Source organism: Poecilia formosa, unplaced genomic scaffold, assembly GCF_000485575.1.
Source record: "Poecilia formosa unplaced genomic scaffold, Poecilia_formosa-5.1.2 Scaffold232, whole genome shotgun sequence".
In the NCBI taxonomy this organism is placed as follows: domain Eukaryota; kingdom Metazoa; phylum Chordata; class Actinopteri; order Cyprinodontiformes; family Poeciliidae; genus Poecilia; species Poecilia formosa.
The window spans coordinates 731,546-752,804 of NW_006800171.1; the positions used below are offsets into that span (position 1 = coordinate 731,546).

Sequence of the window (21,259 nt, forward strand, 5' to 3'; positions counted from 1 at the left end):
ATTTTTGAACGAATCCAGTTTTTTATGCCCTTGGATGATCTTGAAGAGCTCCAAGCACACCAAGCCAACCACTGCAGCTGTAGTCGTGGCGATGGCAGGAATGATCTTGCCAGCAATCAGTTTGCTCTAGATTGGACAGAAACAAATGTACACATTAAAAAAAAAAAAACACAACAGAAACCTTAAATGATTATAAAATCTGTTTAAAAAAAATTGCCCTTCAAAAAATAAGATGGAAATTTTCTAGATCATTTTAAGTAACCATGGAGTCATTTATTGTGACAGGTTTACAAATCGGTGCCATTTACCTTCAGTAACCAGATTTGTGTTTGTCTGTCCACAGGATGACGATGCAAACTTTCACATGGATTTCATCGTGGCAGCCTCCAATCTGAGAGCGGAGAACTACGACATTCCACCTGCCGACAGGCACAAGGTGGGAAACGTTGGTCCTTGGATTATTGTTGCTTTGATTACCTCCTCGTCTCTTAGATCAAATCGTACTTGCTTGTGTTGATGATGGATCAGTGTTTCACACTTTTGTCAACTGTTTTCTTTTCTGAGTTACAAATTCCTGGGCTTCTGTGTAATTGTATAAGATTTCCCTCTCTCTCTTTTTTTTTTTTTTTTTTTTTTTTTTTTTTTTTTTTTTTTTTTTGCGTACATTTGTTTCTGTCCAATCTAGAGCAAACTGATTGCTGGCAAGATCATTCCTGCTATCGCCACGACTACAGCTGCAGTGGTTGGCTTGGTGTGCTTGGAGCTCTTCAAGATCATCCAAGGGCATAAAAAACTGGATTCGTTCAAAAATGGCTTCATGAACTTAGCCCTACCTTTCTTTGCCTTCTCTGAGCCCATCGCCGCTCCCAGACACAAGGTAAGCGCGTGTGTATTCTGTCTGAGTCTCAACACACACAAAATGTATTGTAAGCCTAGCGATTGCCTGCCATCGCACTGTGAAGCTCCAATGATGATCCAGCCATGCTAATACTGATACATTAGGCAGTCTGCTTGGATGTAAGTGAGTTCAACTTACCTTCTCACGCTGACGGTATCAGTGTGTGCTGAGGAGAAATGTTTCTTTATCTGGACAAACCTGCATCTCTACACTGCAGGTAGAGATGCATGGAGCAGATAACTGACGCAGCTTTTACTCTTGCTGGTTTATTTGCAGTACTACGAGATCGACTGGACTCTCTGGGATCGCTTCGAGGTCAAAGGGCTGCAGTCCAACGGGGAAGAAATGACACTCCGACAATTCCTTGACTACTTTAAAGTAGGTTCAGCTCCTTTTATCCATGTTTGTTTTTTGTTGCCTATAATTAATCCCTGCTTCTTCTTTTTTTTTCCCCCGTTTTGTTTGTCAGAATGAGCATAAGTTGGAGATCACCATGCTATCTCAGGGAGTGTCCATGCTGTATTCATTTTTCATGCCTGCTGCCAAACTTAAAGAGAGACTGGACCTACCGTGAGTATAAACTTTGAGTGTACAAATACAGTAACGAGTACAAATACTTAACCCAGCGACGATCTTATTTTAAGGGTTGTTCTGCTTCGGAACGCTACATAAGACAATTGGTCTAGAATGTCTAATACTAAAATGTTGTGGTATGTACAATCATAAGGATAATACCAACCCGAGGGTTAGAATAGAGTAGAAAAAATTCACTTGTTGCAGCAGCACAGTAACAAAATAATACACCATAATAATGGTTGTTCAGAGTGCTGTACACATAGTAATGCATTGATATTTAGTAGCGGTTTTCTTTTTAATTTATTGGCTGAGTCTCGTTTCTCCTGTGTTTTGCAGAATGACTGAGATTGTGACTAAGGTGTCCAAAAAGAAGCTGGGCAAACACGTGAAGGCCCTGGTGTTTGAGCTGTGCTGTAACGACCTGTCTGATGAAGACGTGGAAGTGCCCTATGTCAGATACACCATCCGCTGAGCTCCAAACTGAGCCCACCCACCAGAGGGAGGCAGATGTGGGGGGAGGGGAGCAAAAAGGGGACTATTCTGAAGTGGGTAGCTTGATCCAAGTCTGCTCTACTGGATCAATCAGGTTTTTTTTTTTTCTGTTTTCTCTTTTTCTTTTTTGTGGGCCTGGGGTTTTTGCGTAAACCTATGCCTGACTGTACATAGCCCCAGTAAGCTGACTAAAGGAGACCAGTAAGAGTTGGGGATCCAGTTGCCGCTCTATGTGGGGGACGGGGGTGTAATTGAAGGAAGGGAGCACGTATACTGGACATCCTGATGCTCCTCAGTTGTAGTACCTCTACAGATCAATAAGCCCCACACGAGTCCCTGCGTAAACGAACATCCTCACAGTAACTGAGGGTCATTTTAATCCAACCCGGCTACCTTCCCTCCACTCTACTCGCTCTCTTTAGTCATCGAAACCCTCGTCTCGTCTTACCTTGTACACATCACAAGTTAAATTTCAAAGTACCTTTTTTTATGATTTCCATTTCATTAATTAAAACCAAGCTACCCGAGAAAACAAAGAACGACCATGTAGATATTTTCTGACTGGAAACCCAATGGTATCACACTGGCAGAATGCTCTTCCCAGTCCGAGGCACCCCTACCTCCCTCACCACAGCACTCTCCGAGGGGCTCTTGCACATGACATATATATATTTTTTTCCCCTTTATTTCTCATTATTTCTTGTGTTTTTGTTGTATTTTATTTTTGGGGAAGGGGATATAAAAAAAAAAAGATTTGGCACACATCTGGTAGTTCATAACACTTGTTTCTATTTTGTTAACTCCAAATGATAAAAACCGAAATAAGAGCAAGGCAATGAGATGTATCTTGATATGGGAGCACTTAGTGTGATAGTGAATAAACATGTAAAACATGCATTAGAGTGAGTGGTTTTTATTTTCGTGTGACAAAATTGTGCTTGTGTGTCTTGAGTGTTGTTGGTGTTTGAGGATTTTGAAGCACATGAGTGTCACAGAATCAGATTCATGCGTTTTCCTGTCTGACCTGGTTTGGGGTGATCAGGTTTCATTACAGAGCAGCATTTCTGGGAAACTCTGCCTCCATCAGCTTATCACCAACCTCTAAATTCAGAGGAAAATCCCAAGACAGATTGAGTTTTATCAAATATATAACAACTGTTTGTAATTTTTTTCTTTTCCTATATGCAAGTAAACTAGTCAATTTAGAGCAGGAAAAAAAAATGTAATCTCACTTCCCCTTTTGGCTCAAATAGTTTCTAAAGTAGTATTTTAGTCTACCGCAAAGCAGCTTTTAAATAAAATCTAGAAACAGCCCAACGTTCAGGTTGGACCGAGAGGTTTTAACGTGAAGCTCTGAACGCTCCTCCCTGAGAAGAGCGGATACGTGATTATGCGCAACAGTAAAGGATGTGGTCTGCTGCGAGATGAGGAAGAAGGTGAGGAGGAAGGAGTACGCCGAACTTTAAACCAGCTCGACGCAAACTGCTCGGTGGCTGGCCGAACGGAGGAGACCGTCGCAGGCTGGATTATTTCTCACTTTGAGAGCGGAGCCGTTAATTTCTGTGAAGATGCACTGACAGAAGGAAGAAGATGGAAGTGGAGGAGACTGGTGAAATGAGGACTTCCTGGTATGGTAGCTTTAGAAATGCACTGTTCTGACTCTGCTTTGGTTGTTTCTTTTGTTTTTGTTTTAAATGTGAGACTGATCATCAGATTCGTTGGAGGATTTAAAAGAAAAAGTTATCTTTTTCTTGTTTTGAACACTGACTAAAGTTATGCTTCATGTTTCCGTTCACCACACCGACAACTGAAATCCCTCCATGTCATAATGCAGTGGTGCATAACCTGCAGCTTAAATTCTGTAAAGCAATAAGCACTGTGTTTAGAGTACATTAAAATCCATCTGAATGATTTGTGACTAAGATTTCCCCCACCCCCTCTTTTTAGGTCGGGGTCAGGAGACACTCGCTCTGTCCTCTGTGACCATGCTGGGGTAAGCAATCCTATCCCCTCAATGAAGCACGCATTTATCACCCAAAGTCTGAAATGCAGTGCACATTAATTTTCTCCAAAATGTCTGCCTTTAGAAGAAGCGAAAACAAGACCTGATTCCTGAACCAGTCATCAGAATCATGGAGGTGAGTAATAATCTGAAATGCTGCGCGCTGTCATATCTCTTGCTTTTCTCAGTAACTGGCGGAAGCCTGTCAGCCTTTACCTTTGTGACCACAATGCTGAGTGCAGAACTGACAAAAAGAGGTGAACATTATGCGAGATGCTGATTTTAAGGGTAGTTTCTTGGGTTCCCCCCCCCCCCCATAAGATCTTGTATTGAGTCTACTGGGATTTCAGAAAGTTGCTGGTGTGCTTGCTTTCATTTAATGAATGTCATATATTTGCATTCTGTTTTCATTTCAACTTTAATTCAATTATTGCCACAATAAATTTGCAGCAGCTGTGGTTAGTGGGGTAAAAAGAAAAAAAAAAAAGGCAGCAGACATGTTGTGCTTCACTATTGAGGCACAGTTTCAACTTTCTTCCTCTTTGAAAACCTTGCACAGGAAATGAGAGATGTGCACCGTGCAACATCTCAGCGCTTTTTAACGTCTTTCTCTCTTTCATGTCGCCTTCACCTCTCAATATTTTTTTCTGGCCATCAGGATGAGGAGGAAGAGGAAGAAGGGGAAATGATGTCTGATCACAAGGATTCAGAGGTTTGACTGAAGTTTTTTTCGTCTTCTCATTTTGAACTGTTTCTTGACTAACTCTATAAGTTTTTTAAAAAATTTTTGTGTATTTTGCTCTTTAACTTCTACCATTGATCTGTTTCAGGAGCCCAGTAACAAAAAGGTCAAACCCGTGACAAAGTCCAACAGCCTGACAGGTGTCATAACACCAGTGAAGACTGCTGCTCTTAAACGCATCGGGCAGTCTATTTCGGTAACACACACACGTCCTCTGGAATATTTTTGTACCTCGTAATGACCATAATGTGACCTGATGTCCTCTCTCTTCGCAGCGCTCCATCAGCTTTCGCACCGACGCCCGACCTTTGCTCCCGGGACCCCTGCGCCCTCGCTCCAAAGCCTCGTCGTTTCCACGCAGGCGCAACAGCCAGTGTTGGAGTGACACTGTGGAGAGCCATGACCTGACTGCAAAGGAAATCAAACGCCAAGAGGTGTGAATTTTATGGTTTTATTACAACATTTTTATTTTATTTATTTATTTTTTTGTCATCATTAAGATGTTTTTTTTTTTTTTTTCTACTCGGGGAGGCGGGGTTTCTGTGGACGGGCTGTGAGGCTGCGGTCGCAGTGTGGGTGGGATGACTAGCTTGCACTGTTTCTCTGAAGCTGCCCTGCACGGGTATTAGGAAAGAGGATGTGAGCTGGCACTAAGCGGCTCAACTTCCGTTATTAAACAATCAGCTGTGAGAGCTCATGCAGGGTTTCCGCTTAGTTTACATCCCATGCAGCATTGTGCGGAAATTGTCTTTATTTCCATTGACACGTCTAAAGTTGCTGTGTGCAACGTCTTTGTCCTCTGCAGGTGATCTACGAGCTGACGCAGGGAGAGAGGCAACTCATAGAAGACCTCAGTTTGGTCAAGAAGGTAAAAAGAGTGCAGGAAAAAAAAAATCTACACTTGCTGGCTTTTTCTCAGTTTCAGTGCGTTCTTATGCTTTTAGGTGTACTACGAGCCCATGTTGAAGTTGGATATATTGACAGAAAGTGAGCTCGGACAAATCTTCGGGACTTTAGACTCCCTGATTCCACTGCATGAGGGTAAATGATATGAACTCTTTGCCTACTTGTAGCTTAATCTCAGTGACTAAAAATATTTCAGAATGCATCATTTCCTGATCATCTACATACAGTAAAAGTTGTTGGTTCCAAGTAAATAAGAGGCAGCAAATGTGCTTCTTTTAGCCCATTATTTCTGTATAATACTGATGGATGTATTAATTTTTTTTATTTATTTTTTTATCATAGCAGATAAAATTTTCCATTTTGGCCTTCAGGATGTTTTTTTTTGTGTGTTTTTTAAGTTGTGTCCTTTTATGTTGAACATGTTTTTTTGTCTATTTCACACCAGATCTTTTGGCTCGTCTTGAGCGACTGAGGGGCTCAGAGAAGACGGTGGGAGAAGTGGGGCCGACTCTGCATGACTGGGTGAGTGTTTTCACGGCAACCCGCTGCTGCAAGAGAAGAAAGACGAAGGGGGCACAACAGCCGGCGTTCTGCGCACATTCTTTTTTTTTCCCCGCTTCACACTCCGTCTCGTCCCCCCCCCTGCAGTTCCCCTGCCTGGAAGCCTACGTCACATACTGCTGCAACCAGGTGGGAGCCAAAGCTCTGCTCGACCAGAAGAAGCAGGAGAAAAGAGTCGAGCATTTCCTGCGCCTGTGTCAGGAGTCTTCGTTTAGTAGGAAATTGGACTTGTGGAACTTTCTGGACCTTCCCAGAAGCCGGCTGGTCAAATACCCTCTGCTGTTGAAGGAGATACAGAAGTGCACGCCTCCAGACCACCCAGACGAGGACACGCTGCCTGATGCTGTGAGTTGCTCTGACCTGTGGCCTTAGAGTGCTGAACTGAGTGGATTTAGAAAATCTGGAGTGCTGGCTTGAGATCTGACTGTACGTTATGATTTCATAATGTACAGACGTTCTGAAACGTCTGTACGCCAGAGAATACCTGAGATCCACCAGGTCCCGCTTCCTCTACGAAACCCTCACTATTTGTTGGATGTCGTACCCAAAACAAGTTCTTTGTTTTTTGAATGGGTTTTTTCAACCTGTATTAGTTTTTACATTTATTTTTCTGTCCCAAAGCAGTTACAGCATTTGAATTAAAAAAGGAGGGGGGGGGATCGACATTTGGGTGGAAAAAATGTCTAAACTTGATCTTAACTGGCCCTGTTACTGATTTTTTTGTAAAGTAGTCAAATTAAGAATTACATGGATGTATGTATTTATGATTTATTTGTTATTGAGGGAGCATATAAATGAATTATATTGCCATCGAGAACAAACAAAAAAAAAGAATAATGCAGAGGAAGTTATCTTATCTAATCTCTTCTAACCATTGTCAGTTCTGTTATGTATGAGTTAGGAAGAGATGTAGGTGTTTTGGTTATCAGCAGTATTTAAAAAGAAGATCAACTTAATGGTTCAAATATAACATTATAAGCCGCTCATTTAATTAAGAATAACCCTGTGTGGCCTCATTTGAGATTTGAAAGTAAAATCTTAGTGAGTCTATTGGTACATGAAATTAATAAAAAAAATTTAAAAAAAAGAGAAAATTGGGATATGAACAACACTGTTATTTACCCAAATTATATCTTTCCTCTTTTTAGGGTTTTTCTTACTTTTTGTCTTAAAATAATCACAAATGCGCCTGACGAGAAACTTTGCTGATGACACAAATGGCTCCAGCAAAACGTTTACTCTGTCCTTTGTCAACCACAGCTGGAGCTGATTCAGAGCATCGTGGCCGAGGTGAACAAGAAGACCGGCGAGGCCGAGTGTCAGTTCTACCGGCGGGGGCTGATCTACCTCGAAGAGAGCCAGAGAATACCTGAGATCCACCAGTCCCGCTTCCTCTACTGCCACGGAGAGCTCAAGACCAACAAGGGGCAGGTGCGTGCAGCGTCCCTGATGCTAGCTCACACGAAGGCGCCTTTATTTCTAAGTCGTAACATCTATCCACAACCGCTTCATTTCTTCTGTCTTTTCCGTGCAACAGAAGCTGCATGTATTCCTGTTTGAACTGGCGTTGGTGCTGACCAGACCGGGGGACGACAGAGACATTAGAGGACAAATGTTTAACGTGTACCGTCAGCCTCTGCCCAACACGTTGATCAATTTAGAGGAGATCCCAGACAGTGAGGCCGGAGGGGGAGGAACCTTCAGAGGAGCGTTCACCGGAGGAAACGACAAAGGTCATTTGCTTTTTTTTTATATTTGATTGGAAATAAAACTACAGAGTTTTGTTTTTTTTTAGTTGTGATCATGGCAGTACTTAAATAAACAAATAAAAAAAAATTGTGGAATCTCACAATCTTGCCAAACTATTCTGAATACGTCAATTTAGTTCTTAGCATAAATAGGTATATTTTTGTTCTCTTTTCTCCCTGAATCTAAACTTCTTTGTTTAAAATTTCATTTTCATAAAAATGGTAATTAAATACCATAAAGGTTACAAAGCTGTTGGCATTTCATATTTATGAAATAATTAAAACATAAAAAAATATGCATCAAATAATCAGAATTTAACACAGATTTTCAGTTCCTAATTAATTATTTTTTTTTATTTCAAACAGGTTTTCAAAAACAATAAGACAAGCAATCAGTAGGACAGAGAAAACGTGTGCATACATAACCGAGATCAAAATATTTTGTTTACCACTAGAAGAGGTGACACTTATTTATCTCGATTTAATTGATCACCTCAAAAATGATCAAAAATTAGTAATTAAAATCATGTTATAATATTCATGTGTCTGCTTTTTTATATATATGAAAAAGAAGAATCACAGGCTGGAAGCAGACCTTAATGTCAGAGTAGTTCTAGCCCTCTTGTTAGTTGAACTGAAACCTACAACTGTTTTCACTCAATTTCCTTCCTTCCTCTTTCCGTCACCTTCTAGTGAAGAACTGTTTCCGTGTGAGCAGCAGAGGGCGCTCCAAAGTCAACCCTTACTGCTTGCAGGCCAACGACTCGTTCAGCAAGCAGCAGTGGATCACTTGCCTGCGCCAGGCCATCGTCCAGTCACGGGACCGGACCGCTCACACCAGCCAGTCGCCGCTCTCTCTCCCCCCAGACCCCGCGCTGTGTCACATAGCGGATCTCAGCCTCAGCTCGGACACGGACATGGCAGACCACACCTGTCGCTGACCCGTTCACCAGGTTGCCCTTCTGGAGGGCAGAAAGGGGGTTTCTGGAGAGCGAAAGAAACCTGATGGACTATTTTTATGAACAGTTTTAATTAAAAGACTCAAAGAATTGCAAAAGAAAAAAAAAAGTTTCTCCTTATTTTTATTTTTCCTTATTTTTGTGATTGTCATAAAGTGTGCTGACTGTGAACAGAGTTACTGTTACTGAATGTGAATGTTAAACGCCAACAAAATGTTTAACCGGCTGTATTTTAATAAAAACTGACAGTAAAAAAAACCCAACAAAAACAAAACCAAACTTGCTGAGGTGTTCATGGGTGGACACATTGACATGTCTATGTATAGCCAACACGATCTGCAGTGAAAAGATTAGAGATGATTATCCTCCCTCCCTGTGTCTGTTTTTTCACTCTCTCTCTCTCTTTGGCTCTCGCTCTTTCTTTCTTTCTTTCTTTCTTTCTCTGACACTCGTGGCAGGACAGGGCAGAGAGGTAGACTTTCAGTTCTATCCCACAAACACACGGTGAAACCGTAGACGTCCCCTTTATGCATTTTTAACAGCTCAGCAGATGATGGGAACAGTTTGGTTGGGACTCTTTGTTCAAAGATACAGACCGAAGTGATCAGGTGAGTCCAAAGTGCTCTCTCTTTTTATACACGTTACATTTCTGTAGAAGTAACTGTTTGCCGTAGATGCTATCTTTATCTGCACAAAACGGTAAGTGGTGCGCATTGATTGGCTGTTGGGTTGATCCGTACCGTACTGCTGGATCCCTGTTACATAACCAAATCTTTTTTCTTTTTTTTTTCTTTTATGTATTTTAACATTGGGAATCAGCTGAATTTAGAAATTCTTGGTTTTACTTGTACAAAAAAAAAAAAAAAAAAAAAAACAATCTTTTAGGAACTTATTTCACTCCATGTGTTTAATGCAGAATTGCACTCTGAAGGATTGTCAAAGCAAACTTTAGTTTTTTCTTTTTTTCTTTTTGTCTTTTCAGCTGTAAATGTTACTTGTCGTTCTCAAGGTAAGGCAGGGGGTGTGCTCCTCTGTGCTTTGCTCCCTGATCAGAAGGGTCGCCCCTCAACATCTTGCTGACCTTTAATCAGACGCGCATCAGGGATAAGATACCTCGGCACATCTTCAAGCGGAGACTGACTGGCAGAACAGAATGCCTGGTTCCAGCGGCGTGAACGTGGAGGGCTCTTGCGGGGCCCTGTGTCGGACCCTGGTTTCTCAGAACGGTCTGCAGAGAGACACAGCAGACATCTCCCAGTCTGTCCTCTACACATCCCTGATGGGCCTGCTGCTGGTCGCTGACAATGAGGTGGGGGGGGGACGGAGGAAGCATTAAACCTTTACATTCTCCTCAAATTGTACTGAACATGTCATTAATGCTAATCAACACACACGTGTTTACGCACCTGTCAGCACTCCTTGCACTCTCTAATAGGATAAAGCCTCAGACTGACCCCCTTTTTTTAGCCTCGCTTGTTATGCTAATGAGATAAGAAGGCTAAATCTGTCCTGCCAAAGTTACACACAGGCCAACATGGCAGGGTCAACGCAGACAGCTAGTTACATAGAGCATAGAACCTTGGCATACCAGTAACCACACAACAATAATCTGTCTGCAGCTACAGCAGCACCACTTTAGATTTATATATAAGCTTCTATCATACCTTCTTATTCGTAGAAAGAGCCGCTCACTGTTGGAAGTGGAAGAGTTGGCCTTAGAAACATTGGGAATACAGTAAGTGTCAAAGAGACGGCATGCAAATCTCCCGTAAGTTTTGCAGCACCAGGCTCACGTCTCTTTTCCTTCTGTTTGGACAACAGTGCTTCCTGAACGCAGTGGTCCAGTGTTTGTCTCACACTTGTGTCCTGCGCAACTATTGTCTTCTGAAGTCTTACAAGCATGAGAAGTTTTCAAAAGAGGAGGCAAAGCTCATGGACAGTGGGTTTCCTCATTTTCTACCTTTTTTTTATGTCCTCCATACTTATTTTTTTTTAAATCATACCTTCTTTTTTCCATTGTTCTTTTGCCAGGTTTCTCTCAGGTGCTCTCAGGTCTTTGGGATGTTAGGGAAGGAGACACTGTTGTAAATCCTCGACAGTTTTACAGCGTTTTTAAAGAAGTAGTGCCTTACTTCAGCGGTTACAGGTAAGAAAAACAATTATATTTTTCCATTACAATTTAGTGGAGTTGGGCTATTTGATGTTCATAAATCTGTCTGAAGGAGTAAAACCTTTTTGTTTTTCCAGAAGATTGAAAAACTATCAGTATGAAAATGAAGGATAAAATTCAATCTTAATTTTATTAGCGTCTGTTCACAGCTGATTCAAAATTCATATCTGACATTTGTTGGCTTTCACAAAAATAATACATTTTTACACATCAGAATACAAATTTACATGTACATTAATACAGTGATTAAAAATGTGTAGGTTCTATCTAATTAGCTCCTTTCAAGGTAAAAAAAAAAAAATCCCAAGATTTTTTACAGCAGAACAATAAAGTTGAATGTTTCAAGTTAAAAGAAAAGTGGGAAAAAGCTAAAATACCATCAAGAAAAATCAGCTACACACGTCGTCTTTACTTGCCTTTTAGCAAGACTGTTTAGTTGATAGAAAAGAGGCTTCAACGCGGGCTGCAACAACAAAAGCTTTGTTGGTTTTACCAATATCTTAAGAACATAAGGCAAATTCAGCTGCCAGGTTTCTAGTAGTGATTTATGGCTGGAGAATATTAAATATGCATGAGGGTTTGTCAAAAAAAAAAAAAATAAAATACACCGTTAGAGTGTCATTATTTACAAAATAATGCAAAGTTGACGCTTTTAATGGACTTTTAATGCAACTTTTAAAGCAACTTTGCATTAAAAGAGTCATTATTTACTGAATGACACTTCATGACAACTGTCATCCTTAAAAGTTATTAAATGGAAGAAAATGAAAAAAATTGGACCAGGAACATAGCTCTGTTGAACTCCAGGCTTGACGGTAATTGAACATGATCTGAAGTTTAATTTGGCAACAGAAATCCTAAATGAAAAATGTGTCACAAACCAAAGCATAGCTCCGCCAAACACTCCTGCCCAACATCAGCTATTAGGACTGTGATCGTTATTTGCGGTCCTCCAAATGACGTCTAATATTCACCGCATGTGATACTTTTATTATGAAACAATCTCTAGAGTTCTCCTTGAGATTTAAAAATGTTCCTATGTTTGAATTTAACCCAGTCAGCAAGATGCTCAGGAGTTTCTCAGGTTCCTACTGGACAAGCTGCATACGGAAATAAATCGCAGGCCTTATGTCAAAAGGACAGGGAAGGAGCCTCAGCAGCAATACGTCAGATTTAGGTACGAACAGAACAAGACGAATCTGTGCTTGAATCCTGGCTCTATCCCATGTGAATGCACAACTTATGCTTCCTACTTCTGATCTGACGTAGAATTTCAGAAGAGGCGAATGCCATGTGGAAGAAGCATTTGGAGAGAGATGACAGCATAATAGCAGGTGAGGAGGTCAATCTTGTCTTTGTCTTCAACTGGATTCAGAAGCAGAAGAGGACATTACATTTTGCCCCGCTCTTGGCAGATCTTTTCTCGGGTCAGCTGCGGAGTTCACTGCACTGCTCGGTTTGTTCGCACTACTCCAACACGTTTGATGTGTTCTGTGATCTGTCGCTGCCCATCCCTAAAAGGAGCTCTGCAGGGGAGGTCACCCTGCAGGAGTGTCTGGACCTCTTCTCTCAGGAGGAGAAACTTGACAAGGAAAACTCACCGGTAAGAAAGAAAATTTCACAGGTTTTGAACTGAACACGGCTCAGTTTAAACAACCAGATTCACTTGAAACAACAGATCTGGTCATTATTATTATTATTTAAAAAAAATTTTATGTTGATTTCCGCCTCTTCCAGATGTGCGAGAGATGTAGCAGGCGTACAGAGTGCACCAAGCGGCTTTCCATCCAGAGGTTTCCTCAGGTTATTGTAATCCGTATCCTTGGCAGCAACTTCTGCTCTAATTAATTTGAAAAGTGAGGAATCGTGTCGGTGTGCAAAAAACACATTGTGCGCTCGTACTTAACAGTCTCCGACAGATTTGAACCGCTTCACAACATCCAGGTGGTCTATCAGTAAAAGCACAGTGTACGTGTCTTTTCCCCTCAAAAACCTGGACCTCGGACCTTACGGACCCGTTGACTGTGGTAACAAACAGTTTTCATTTACCTATGTACATGTTTTACGTACTAATCATGGGCAGCTGCTTGACCATATGTTTTTAAAATAGCCTATGAGAAAAGTGGGAGATAAATTGGAGATATCGATGTAAATTGAAACATGTGCACCAGGAAAAATTACTTAAAATATGAAGAAAAAGCTTAAAGTTGAAAAATTGATTGCTATTGGAGCCATAATCGAATTTCACTCAAGTAATGGGGGAGGGGGAAACTTATTTAGAAAATGAAAACTGACATGGTTTACTACTGAACTCGATGGAGACTACGTAAAACAAGAAAACATGTTGCTGTATTAGCATAGATTCAAACAGCTGTTTTAGATTTTAATTTTAATTGTGGAGAAGATTACATTTGTTGTTGTAGTATAAACCTTATTCCATCACGTGCAAATCCAAGAAAATTCTCACAGACAAAAAAAGGTTTTTCCCTTGTAAGATTATTTTTAACTCCGAAGCTGCTGAATTTGGAACATGAGGTCAGAGGATGAAGCCCAAGCGAATCAAGCATCCTTATGCTGAAATCTGTTCAGATTCAGTCAAAGTTGACTGAATTCTGTTCTGCTGTACTGAAGAGATGTACGCCAAACCTTAACTCAGTCAGATCGCAAAGATTTTTGAAGGTATTTAATTATGTATATATAATGGCTAAGTAAGTGGCCTGATATTAACTCTGGTTGTTTGGTTTTGCTTGTTGATGACAAGAGTAAACAAATTCTAGAAAATAAGACAAAATGTTTGCCAAACTAAAGGAATTTAACATTTTTAATGCGCAATATATATATTTTTTCAACATTTTGAATATGATATTTTTATAATAAACAAAAGACTGTGTTAATTAGTCTTGTCTTTGAATACTTTTGCATTTAATTTATGCAGAAATAATTGGCCGTTTTTTTACAAAAAAATATTTCAGGGACAAGCCTCAGTTCTGAGAAATGTCTGTTTTTGTCTCCATAGGCCCAGTTTTATATGATTTATATGCAATCTGTAACCACGCTGGGACTGTGAATATGGGCCACTACACGGCCTGCTGTCTAGATCAAAGCGGATGGTGCTTCTACAACGACTCCAGGTGAGACTTGAGAGGTTCTAACACCAGATTATCGGAAGCAGTTTCGTGTCACAATGTCTTCTGTGTAAACCTCGTCTTCCTTCTCAGAGTTCCCCTCCTTTTTCTCCATGTGCAGCGCGACCTCGATCACGGAGAGCCAGCTTCAAACGAATCAAGCCTACGTCCTGTTCTACCAACGCACCAGCAGCACAGCCACCGTCAGGAAATAGCCTAGAAGATGCGGCCAATCAGTCACCTCACCTCCGGTGTCCATAGAAACAAATAGAAGCAGCAGCAGTTTTAACCCTGACATCAGCAGCAAAAAAAACAACAACAACAACAAAAACAAAACAAGACAAAAAAACCATCTTGATCTCAGTGTGCCTTCTCTGGAACTAAAAGCACAGGGAGAGAGAAGGCACGCTTGTTGTTAACAGGTTTTAATGTCAGTCGTGCTTGAGAAGCATCTCAGTAGCCACTTCAGTGTCTGCATGGCTGCTCTCAGGGAGGCGAGGGCGTGATGAATATGATGCTCTTATTCATTATGAACAGCTCTTACTCTGCGATTATATGTATGATGAAAGCACTTTGTACGTGTACATCATCATCAACCACGCTTACTGATATGAGCCCTTACAAACAAATGAAGAAAATATAATAGAAATAGGTCATGACTTTGACACGTATGTAAGAAATAAAATGGCATCCTGATGATTTTTGTAAATAAATTCTTATAAACCTTCAAGTGGTCACACATTAAAATAAAACTTTCTGAAAAACGTTTTGTTTTTCTTTTTTTCCAAGAGATTTCACTCGAGATTTATTCTGAGGGGAAAAAAAAGTAAAGAGGTGGACAGATAGCCATTACGTCAGCAAGAATATGTAGATAAAGTCTCCAGATGTAAATCTTTACTGACTTAAAGTTGAACGCATCCATCAAAAAAAAATAAAAATAAAAAATGAGGGAGCAAAGATGTATATTTTTAGCTTCCTTCTAAATTGGTCAAAATCTATTGGCAAGTAGAGATAATTGATTGAATTTATCTCGGAAACCCAGTAAAAAAAAAAAAAAAAGAAAAACTGAAGAATTAGGAAAACAATTCTGGAAACTTAAGTTAAAAGAGACAAAATTAAATAGATAAATACATCATAAAATTATAATCTGTATCCTTAAGTGATTCAGTAATTAATTGACAATTTGTTAAATATTCAATTTAACCAATAAATTGCAAACTTATATGGCAGATGCAGATAATTAATTCAATGCGTTTTCAATAGTTTCATGGTTCCTGTTCCTGAAGCGTCACCATAAAATACATTTTTCTGTCAAATTTCGAGAGGCGGGACTGAAACTGATCTGTCGAACTCCACTGGTTTAGCCTCATTCTTTGAAAACCATTGATTGAGTACCAGCGTTTTGCTTCCCTGTTCCACGAAACTGGCATTCAATCAATTCTTTGACTTCATCTGGTCTGGATAACAGCCTCCTGCTTCTGTCTTGTCTGCTAACTGTAAAGTCTCACCAATGAGCTCACAGGAAAGTCAAGTAAAATCGTCTATGAAAGTGGCCATGACGTTCAAAGAATGAGGCTAAACTAGTAGAGTTCAACAGACCCGTGTTAGCTCCACCCCTTGACGGTGAAGGGTGAGTTTGAGACGACACATAAAATGATGAAAGTTTGTTCAAGAAGATTCAAAGATCACAGGTGCATGATCAGTTATTGTAATGTCATAAACTCTGGGCGATGCGATGTGCCTTTCTGTTACCTTGACCCAGTTTACCCATTCTCCTATATTTGTTTTCTTTTTCCAACCCAAATGATGGCTGAGTGTGAAAACACACAACTCCCTCTAGATGAGTTGTGTGTGAGATACACTGAGCAGCATGTTTGCAACCAGCAACTTTGCCGTGCCACATCCAACACCACTTACATCTCCTCTCTTTCCCATTCCGTTGCTTGACTTGAGCTACAGAAACTTATTTTCATTGCATCTAAATGCCTAAATGTACTGTGATGCTCCAATGTGACTAACAATAAATTGCTAACAGGCAATTTAATGGAGATAGATACTAAATAGACCTGTGACAGGGTTGAGTAAGTGAGACTCAATCCTGTCAGGACCCATTCCATTCTGGTGAAATCATGCAACAATCTCCATACGCCACTTAACTTCCATAGTTTGGTATGCAAATTGCTAATTTCTTAATGAAATATAAACAAAACCTTAAATAATTTTCCGTTAGTAGTTTGTACAATATATAATAAATTAGAAAACTATTTCAGACACACTGGGTTGTTTCACTGTGAACATTTTGGATGTCAATGCTGTCAGACGGGTAATGAGACAGCTGCAGTTTACAGAAAGTTCAAAACATTTTGCTACGTGTAAGGTGCGGCATCCTTCTGATAAATGACACAAGGAGGCGGACTGAGATTTCCAGTCTGTCTGGTAGGACAATTAACTCACTGAGCTCTTCTACCCCTACTTGGAATCGTGTTCCTTCAGTTTTACAGATAGTACAAGGCTGGCATGTTAGAATAAGTGAGGCAAACTTTGGATTTCAGAGTTTAAACGACTTTAGATAGCCTAGCCTCAAGGAGGTGACTGGTTTGACAAGTCTGCATTTCCCTACCCAACTGGATTGGTAGCATAGCAAGGGAATCTCAGTGGAGTGTGAACACAGCCAGTCAGCCCATTCTGGCTGAAATCTTGTAAAAGCAGCTGTGACAAGTGTCAACCAAGGCAAGCTGTTCTGAAAGCATCAAAAGCAGTGTAAGTTTTCTGTATTTTAACAGCAAGAAAGACTTGTACTTCACACCTGTGGCGTGGTTTGGCTGTGTTTTCCTCTATTGTAATTTAGTTTTGTTTGTGTTTCCCAGAAATGGGCTCTATCAGGAAGAAGTTGGTGATCGTCGGGGACGGTGCTTGTGGGAAGACATGTCTGCTCACGGTTTTCACCAAAGACCAGTTCCCTGAAGTCTATGTGCCTACTGTATTTGAGAACTATGTGGCAGACATTGAAGTGGATCAGAAACAGGTAAGGGATGATGTCACCTGGCTGGAAGTCTGACTGCTGGCGTAGTTGGTGAGCAAACAGACAAAAAAACACATCTTTCTTGGAAGGTGGGCCCTAATATTTTGCAATTTCTTTTTGAAGTTTTAAAATTATGATACCTGCCATTACTAATTATGAATACCATTATCAGTAAATTGCAATGTCTTAAAATTGTATATTTTAGAAAATAAAATATTCTAATGATTTTATTTTCTATAAAATCATTTGAATATGTTTTATTCTCCCATTAGACCAAAAAAAATAAAAAATCAAAACACTTTTTTTTAATTGTTTTTCAGTACTTATTGCTGAGAATAAAATCCAAAGTTTACCATCCTACTTTCATTTTGTTTTATTTTCAAACTCATGCACTTCACCACATAGTCTGTAGTTGTGTCTTCTTTTCACGTTTCAATTAGAAACCACATACACTTTAGAACATAACAGAGAACTGAAATAAAAGGGGTGCGCTGTTTTAATTTTCTTCAGAAATAAAAATATAAAAAGTGAGACATGCATTTGTATTCAGACCTTCAGAATCAATTATTTGTAGAACCACCGTTTGCAGCAATTACACCTTTAGTCTTTGAGGTGCATATCTATCAAATGAAAAATGACTGCTGACATAAAATATATCATATTACCAAACCGTTTTAAGTGAGTCAAAGGTTCTAAAACAGATTATATACTTGAGAAAAAATAAGCCACAATAAAATGATGTGGAAATCAACATTTATCTAATATTATTATGTTTTCAGTTTTATTTCATGCAGCATAGTTTTGTCATGCTATAAAATACAAAAAAAAACAACACAAAATATTGTTAAATGATTTATACAAAAGACGGCAAAAGAAGTCTTTTTTTTGTTTAAAATAATATTAAAACACACAACATAATTTCCATGATCATCAAAATACTGTGTAGACCTAACTTTCTGCAACGATTACAGAAAGTTTCTAAACTTATGCATTTGCTCTTTTATCAGATACAGTTGGCACTTTGGGACACAGCAGGTCAGGAAGACTATGACCGACTGAGGCCGCTTTCCTATCCAGACACTGATGTAATCCTTCTGTGCTTCTCTGTGGTCAGCCCGGACAGTTTAGGTATTGTTTGTGGGCTGGGTTGAAAGTAATATCTGTTTATCCATCTGTTGATCCAAGATCGGGTCATGTGTTGAGGTACACTGTAAAAAAAAAAAAAAAAAAAAATTCTCTAATTTATGGTAAAATACCGGCAGCTGGTCCTTGTGTGAGCATGTACTACTGTTTTTTTTAACAACTTACCAAGAGCAAAAGGTCCAGAAGGAAAACCCAGACATCCTCTCCCTCGTCACTCTCTCCAGCTCATTATGGGGGATCCCAAGGCATTCCCAGGCCAGAAGGGTATACATATAATCCCTTCAGCTGGTATAGTCATACATGAGGTCTCCTACCAGTGGGACATGTAAAATCTGAAGAGATTGGCACACAGGAGGCATGCTGATATCAGTGAAGAAGCATCCCCTCTACGCCTAACCCTATCACTAAGTTTGAGTCCAACAACCCTATGGACAGAGTTCATACCCAGATGGCACCCTTTTCATGGCAGCATCCTCCAATCAGACTGGGTAATCTGAAATGCTGTTCAGTGCATAAGCACAGACAACAGTTGCAACGTGAAGACGTGAAGAGCAGACTCTGTTGCTCAGCTGAAGGTGGTGATCCCTTATTTGTTGTGTAAAGCCCACCTGTGGTTAAGCTCCTGAGGCCAAGGTTTAACCATAAGACACTTGCCTGGTTCCCCTCCTGCCTGACTTTGGGAGAGTGCTATGGGCTCCAAAATCTGGGCAACCTCATCTCTTCTTGTGATCTGCCAAATAATCTTAATCCTTGAATTACTTCTTGTCTGACCCAGCTCCTGAGGCTAATTTGTCAATTTGAAAGACCCTACCAGAATCCTAATCAATGGACAACATGGCCTTCATGATTATAGGGTCCGCAAAGCTCTCCACCACATTAAAGTGGTGATTCAAAAGAGGGACTAATAATAATGTAATTAGGTTTTATTTAGTATATTATAGATTAGGAAAGTGATTTATGTTGCTAATTGATCAAATTTTTTCTTCACTTTTTGCAGCAAATGTTAAAGAAAAGTGGACTCCTGAAGTGAGACACTTCTGTCCTCACGTCCCCATAGTCCTGGTGGGGAATAAAACGGATCTTCGCAACAATGAGAATACCAGAAAAATGCTTGCCAAACAGAATGAGGCATGTTGATTTAGTTGTTTATATCTTTTGTGTAGGTCAAAATAGCGATGTATTTTTGTCTACTTAAAAATCACAAAATGTGTAAATCTATGAAACTTGTTTTCAGGAGCCAATTAAATATGAAGAGGGCAAAGACATGTCCAATCAAATTGGCGCCTACAGCTACCAGGAGTGTTCTGCTAAAAACAAAGAAGGCGTGAGAGAAGTCTTTGACGCTGCAGCTAAGGCAGCGTTGACAAACAACAGCCGTGGGAAGAAGAATCACTGCGTGCTTTTATAAACTCTGGTGAAAAGTAGCACGCTATCCTGAAGCACTCATGAAGGGCAGATCTCAAATCTTTAGAACTTAAACGGAGGGAGGAATTTAAAGCCAAGACGTTTCAAACCAAGGCTGATCTGTACCTTAAGAAGAACAAAGACAGGAATTCCTACGCTACGGAAAAACTATAATAAGAGTCATGACCTTGTACAAAATCAATGTGTAATTTGGTTTAAAAATAATAATTGCTAATTGTAACATAAACCTTTCCTGATACCATAACACCATAAACAGAGGCACAGTCACATTAAAATTTTAAGTGCCGAGACATTTTTGTACCACACTGTGAAATTCATTAACCAGGGGATCAATTCACAAACGGCCGAATTAGCCTTCCTATTTTGTCACTGAGTCCAATATGTACTGTATTATCTTCATGAGGCATTGTATGTTTTTTGTCTTCTTTTTAAGTCATCATATCTCCATTATACTCATATCTCCTGTACACCTATGATCTTTTGTGGCAGGTTTTTCAGCCATATTTTAACTGTGTAACTCAATTATCATGATTATTCTGAATATAGAAAATAAACTAATATTCTGTTACAGGTGAAATGTTTCTTGTTAGTAACAAATTTTGGTTGTGGTATCTTCTTTTTAAGTATTTTTGTTTTTTGTGAGTACTTTTTGTTGCATTCAGTTATCATTTACTGCAACAGTTTGATGTTTATTTTTATGCCTCATAAAATTTCTTTCATGCTTTCATATTTGGTCAGACGTTTTACTAAATAGCCTAGGATCATATCCAATTTCAGATTTACTTGCCATATTGTCAAGAGATTACACTGTCATGAAATTGGTAGAACACAGTGGTCTTTTTCTTTAATGTAAGGATATTGTGTTTTTCAAATACTTTATTGAACAGCAGCTTCAACAGAAACTGTAATATAAGAATATGTATTGTACTTACAGGGAAATGCAAGCAGTAGTGCATGTTATAATGTTTTTGTAAAGGTATTTCATTCAGTGAATTGAATGAAAAAGAAATAAGGCAGACCTGGATGTCTGGATCTAATTCTTTTTTGCTAAAAAAAAATGAGGGGGTATCAGATTTTAGTGGGTATATTATCAAAGACGTTTTTGGAGGATGGTAAAGCAATAGTTTGCACTGTTGCCTGACAGCAAGGAGGTCCTGGGTTCTAGGTTGTAATCTTAGCCACAGAGAAAGAGCCCTGTACAAATCTGCATGCAAAAAGAATGGATTATCTCCAGAACTCTGTAGCATCCAATAATCCAAAAATATGACTGCTATGTTAACTGTTTTCTCTGAATTATCCTTAAGTACAGGTTTGTTTCAGTATTGTCCTATTATAGTCTTGCAACCTCTCCCCCAATGACAACTGGATATAACCACCACAAGGCAACAGGCCTCAATACCTACTAGAATGTAACCCTGCAAGGTCAAGGAAGTATAGATAGTAGATGGCTGTGTTTTTGCAAACCCTAGAAGAAAATATACTCTAAAAAT

The 21,259-nt window shown here is 39.7% G+C and overlaps 4 protein-coding genes across 8 annotated transcripts; all 4 read left to right on the forward strand.

Moving 5' to 3' along the window:
• The first annotated feature begins 335 nt into the window (after positions 1-335).
• On the forward strand, positions 336-2,861 carry LOC103149661 (ubiquitin-like modifier-activating enzyme 1). Its single transcript, XM_016680072.1, has 5 exons — positions 336-436; positions 686-877; positions 1,175-1,276; positions 1,368-1,468; positions 1,811-2,861. The coding sequence occupies exons 1-5, from the start codon at positions 365-367 to the stop codon at positions 1,944-1,946; spliced, it is 603 nt and encodes a 200-aa protein (XP_016535558.1). The 5' UTR covers positions 336-364; the 3' UTR covers positions 1,947-2,861.
• Positions 2,862-3,145: 284 nt separating this feature from the next.
• On the forward strand, positions 3,146-9,142 carry arhgef3l (Rho guanine nucleotide exchange factor (GEF) 3, like). Of its 5 annotated transcripts, none has more exons than XM_007568909.2 (13): positions 3,146-3,594; positions 3,914-3,959; positions 4,057-4,104; positions 4,627-4,680; positions 4,799-4,906; positions 4,986-5,144; positions 5,516-5,578; positions 5,655-5,751; positions 6,062-6,138; positions 6,265-6,522; positions 7,438-7,608; positions 7,715-7,910; positions 8,619-9,142. In XM_007568909.2, exons 1-13 carry the CDS (start codon positions 3,557-3,559, stop codon positions 8,864-8,866), a joined length of 1,563 nt encoding a protein of 520 aa, XP_007568971.1. In that variant the 5' UTR covers positions 3,146-3,556; the 3' UTR covers positions 8,867-9,142. The 5 variants fall into 5 exon arrangements, with proteins under 5 accessions (XP_007568971.1, XP_016535557.1, XP_007568969.1 ...); XM_016680071.1 differs by having other exon boundaries at positions 3,920-3,959; XM_007568907.2 differs by having other exon boundaries at positions 3,147-3,594; positions 4,054-4,104.
• A 105-nt stretch (positions 9,143-9,247) lies between these two features.
• usp21 (ubiquitin specific peptidase 21) lies at positions 9,248-14,492 on the forward strand. The gene is made up of 12 exons (XM_007568906.2): positions 9,248-9,492; positions 9,867-10,193; positions 10,563-10,619; positions 10,706-10,823; positions 10,916-11,030; positions 12,112-12,231; positions 12,324-12,388; positions 12,470-12,657; positions 12,792-12,870; positions 12,974-13,081; positions 14,071-14,185; positions 14,301-14,492. The coding sequence occupies exons 2-12, from the start codon at positions 10,038-10,040 to the stop codon at positions 14,392-14,394; spliced, it is 1,215 nt and encodes a 404-aa protein (XP_007568968.1). The 5' UTR covers positions 9,248-9,492; positions 9,867-10,037; the 3' UTR covers positions 14,395-14,492.
• A 2,114-nt stretch (positions 14,493-16,606) lies between these two features.
• Positions 16,607-20,787, forward strand: LOC103149647 (rho-related GTP-binding protein RhoA-A-like). Its single transcript, XM_007568916.2, has 5 exons — positions 16,607-16,939; positions 17,047-17,204; positions 18,209-18,329; positions 19,342-19,472; positions 19,579-20,787. Exons 2-5 carry the CDS (start codon positions 17,049-17,051, stop codon positions 19,750-19,752), a joined length of 582 nt encoding a protein of 193 aa, XP_007568978.1. The 5' UTR covers positions 16,607-16,939; positions 17,047-17,048; the 3' UTR covers positions 19,753-20,787.
• Positions 20,788-21,259: the final 472 nt, after the last annotated feature.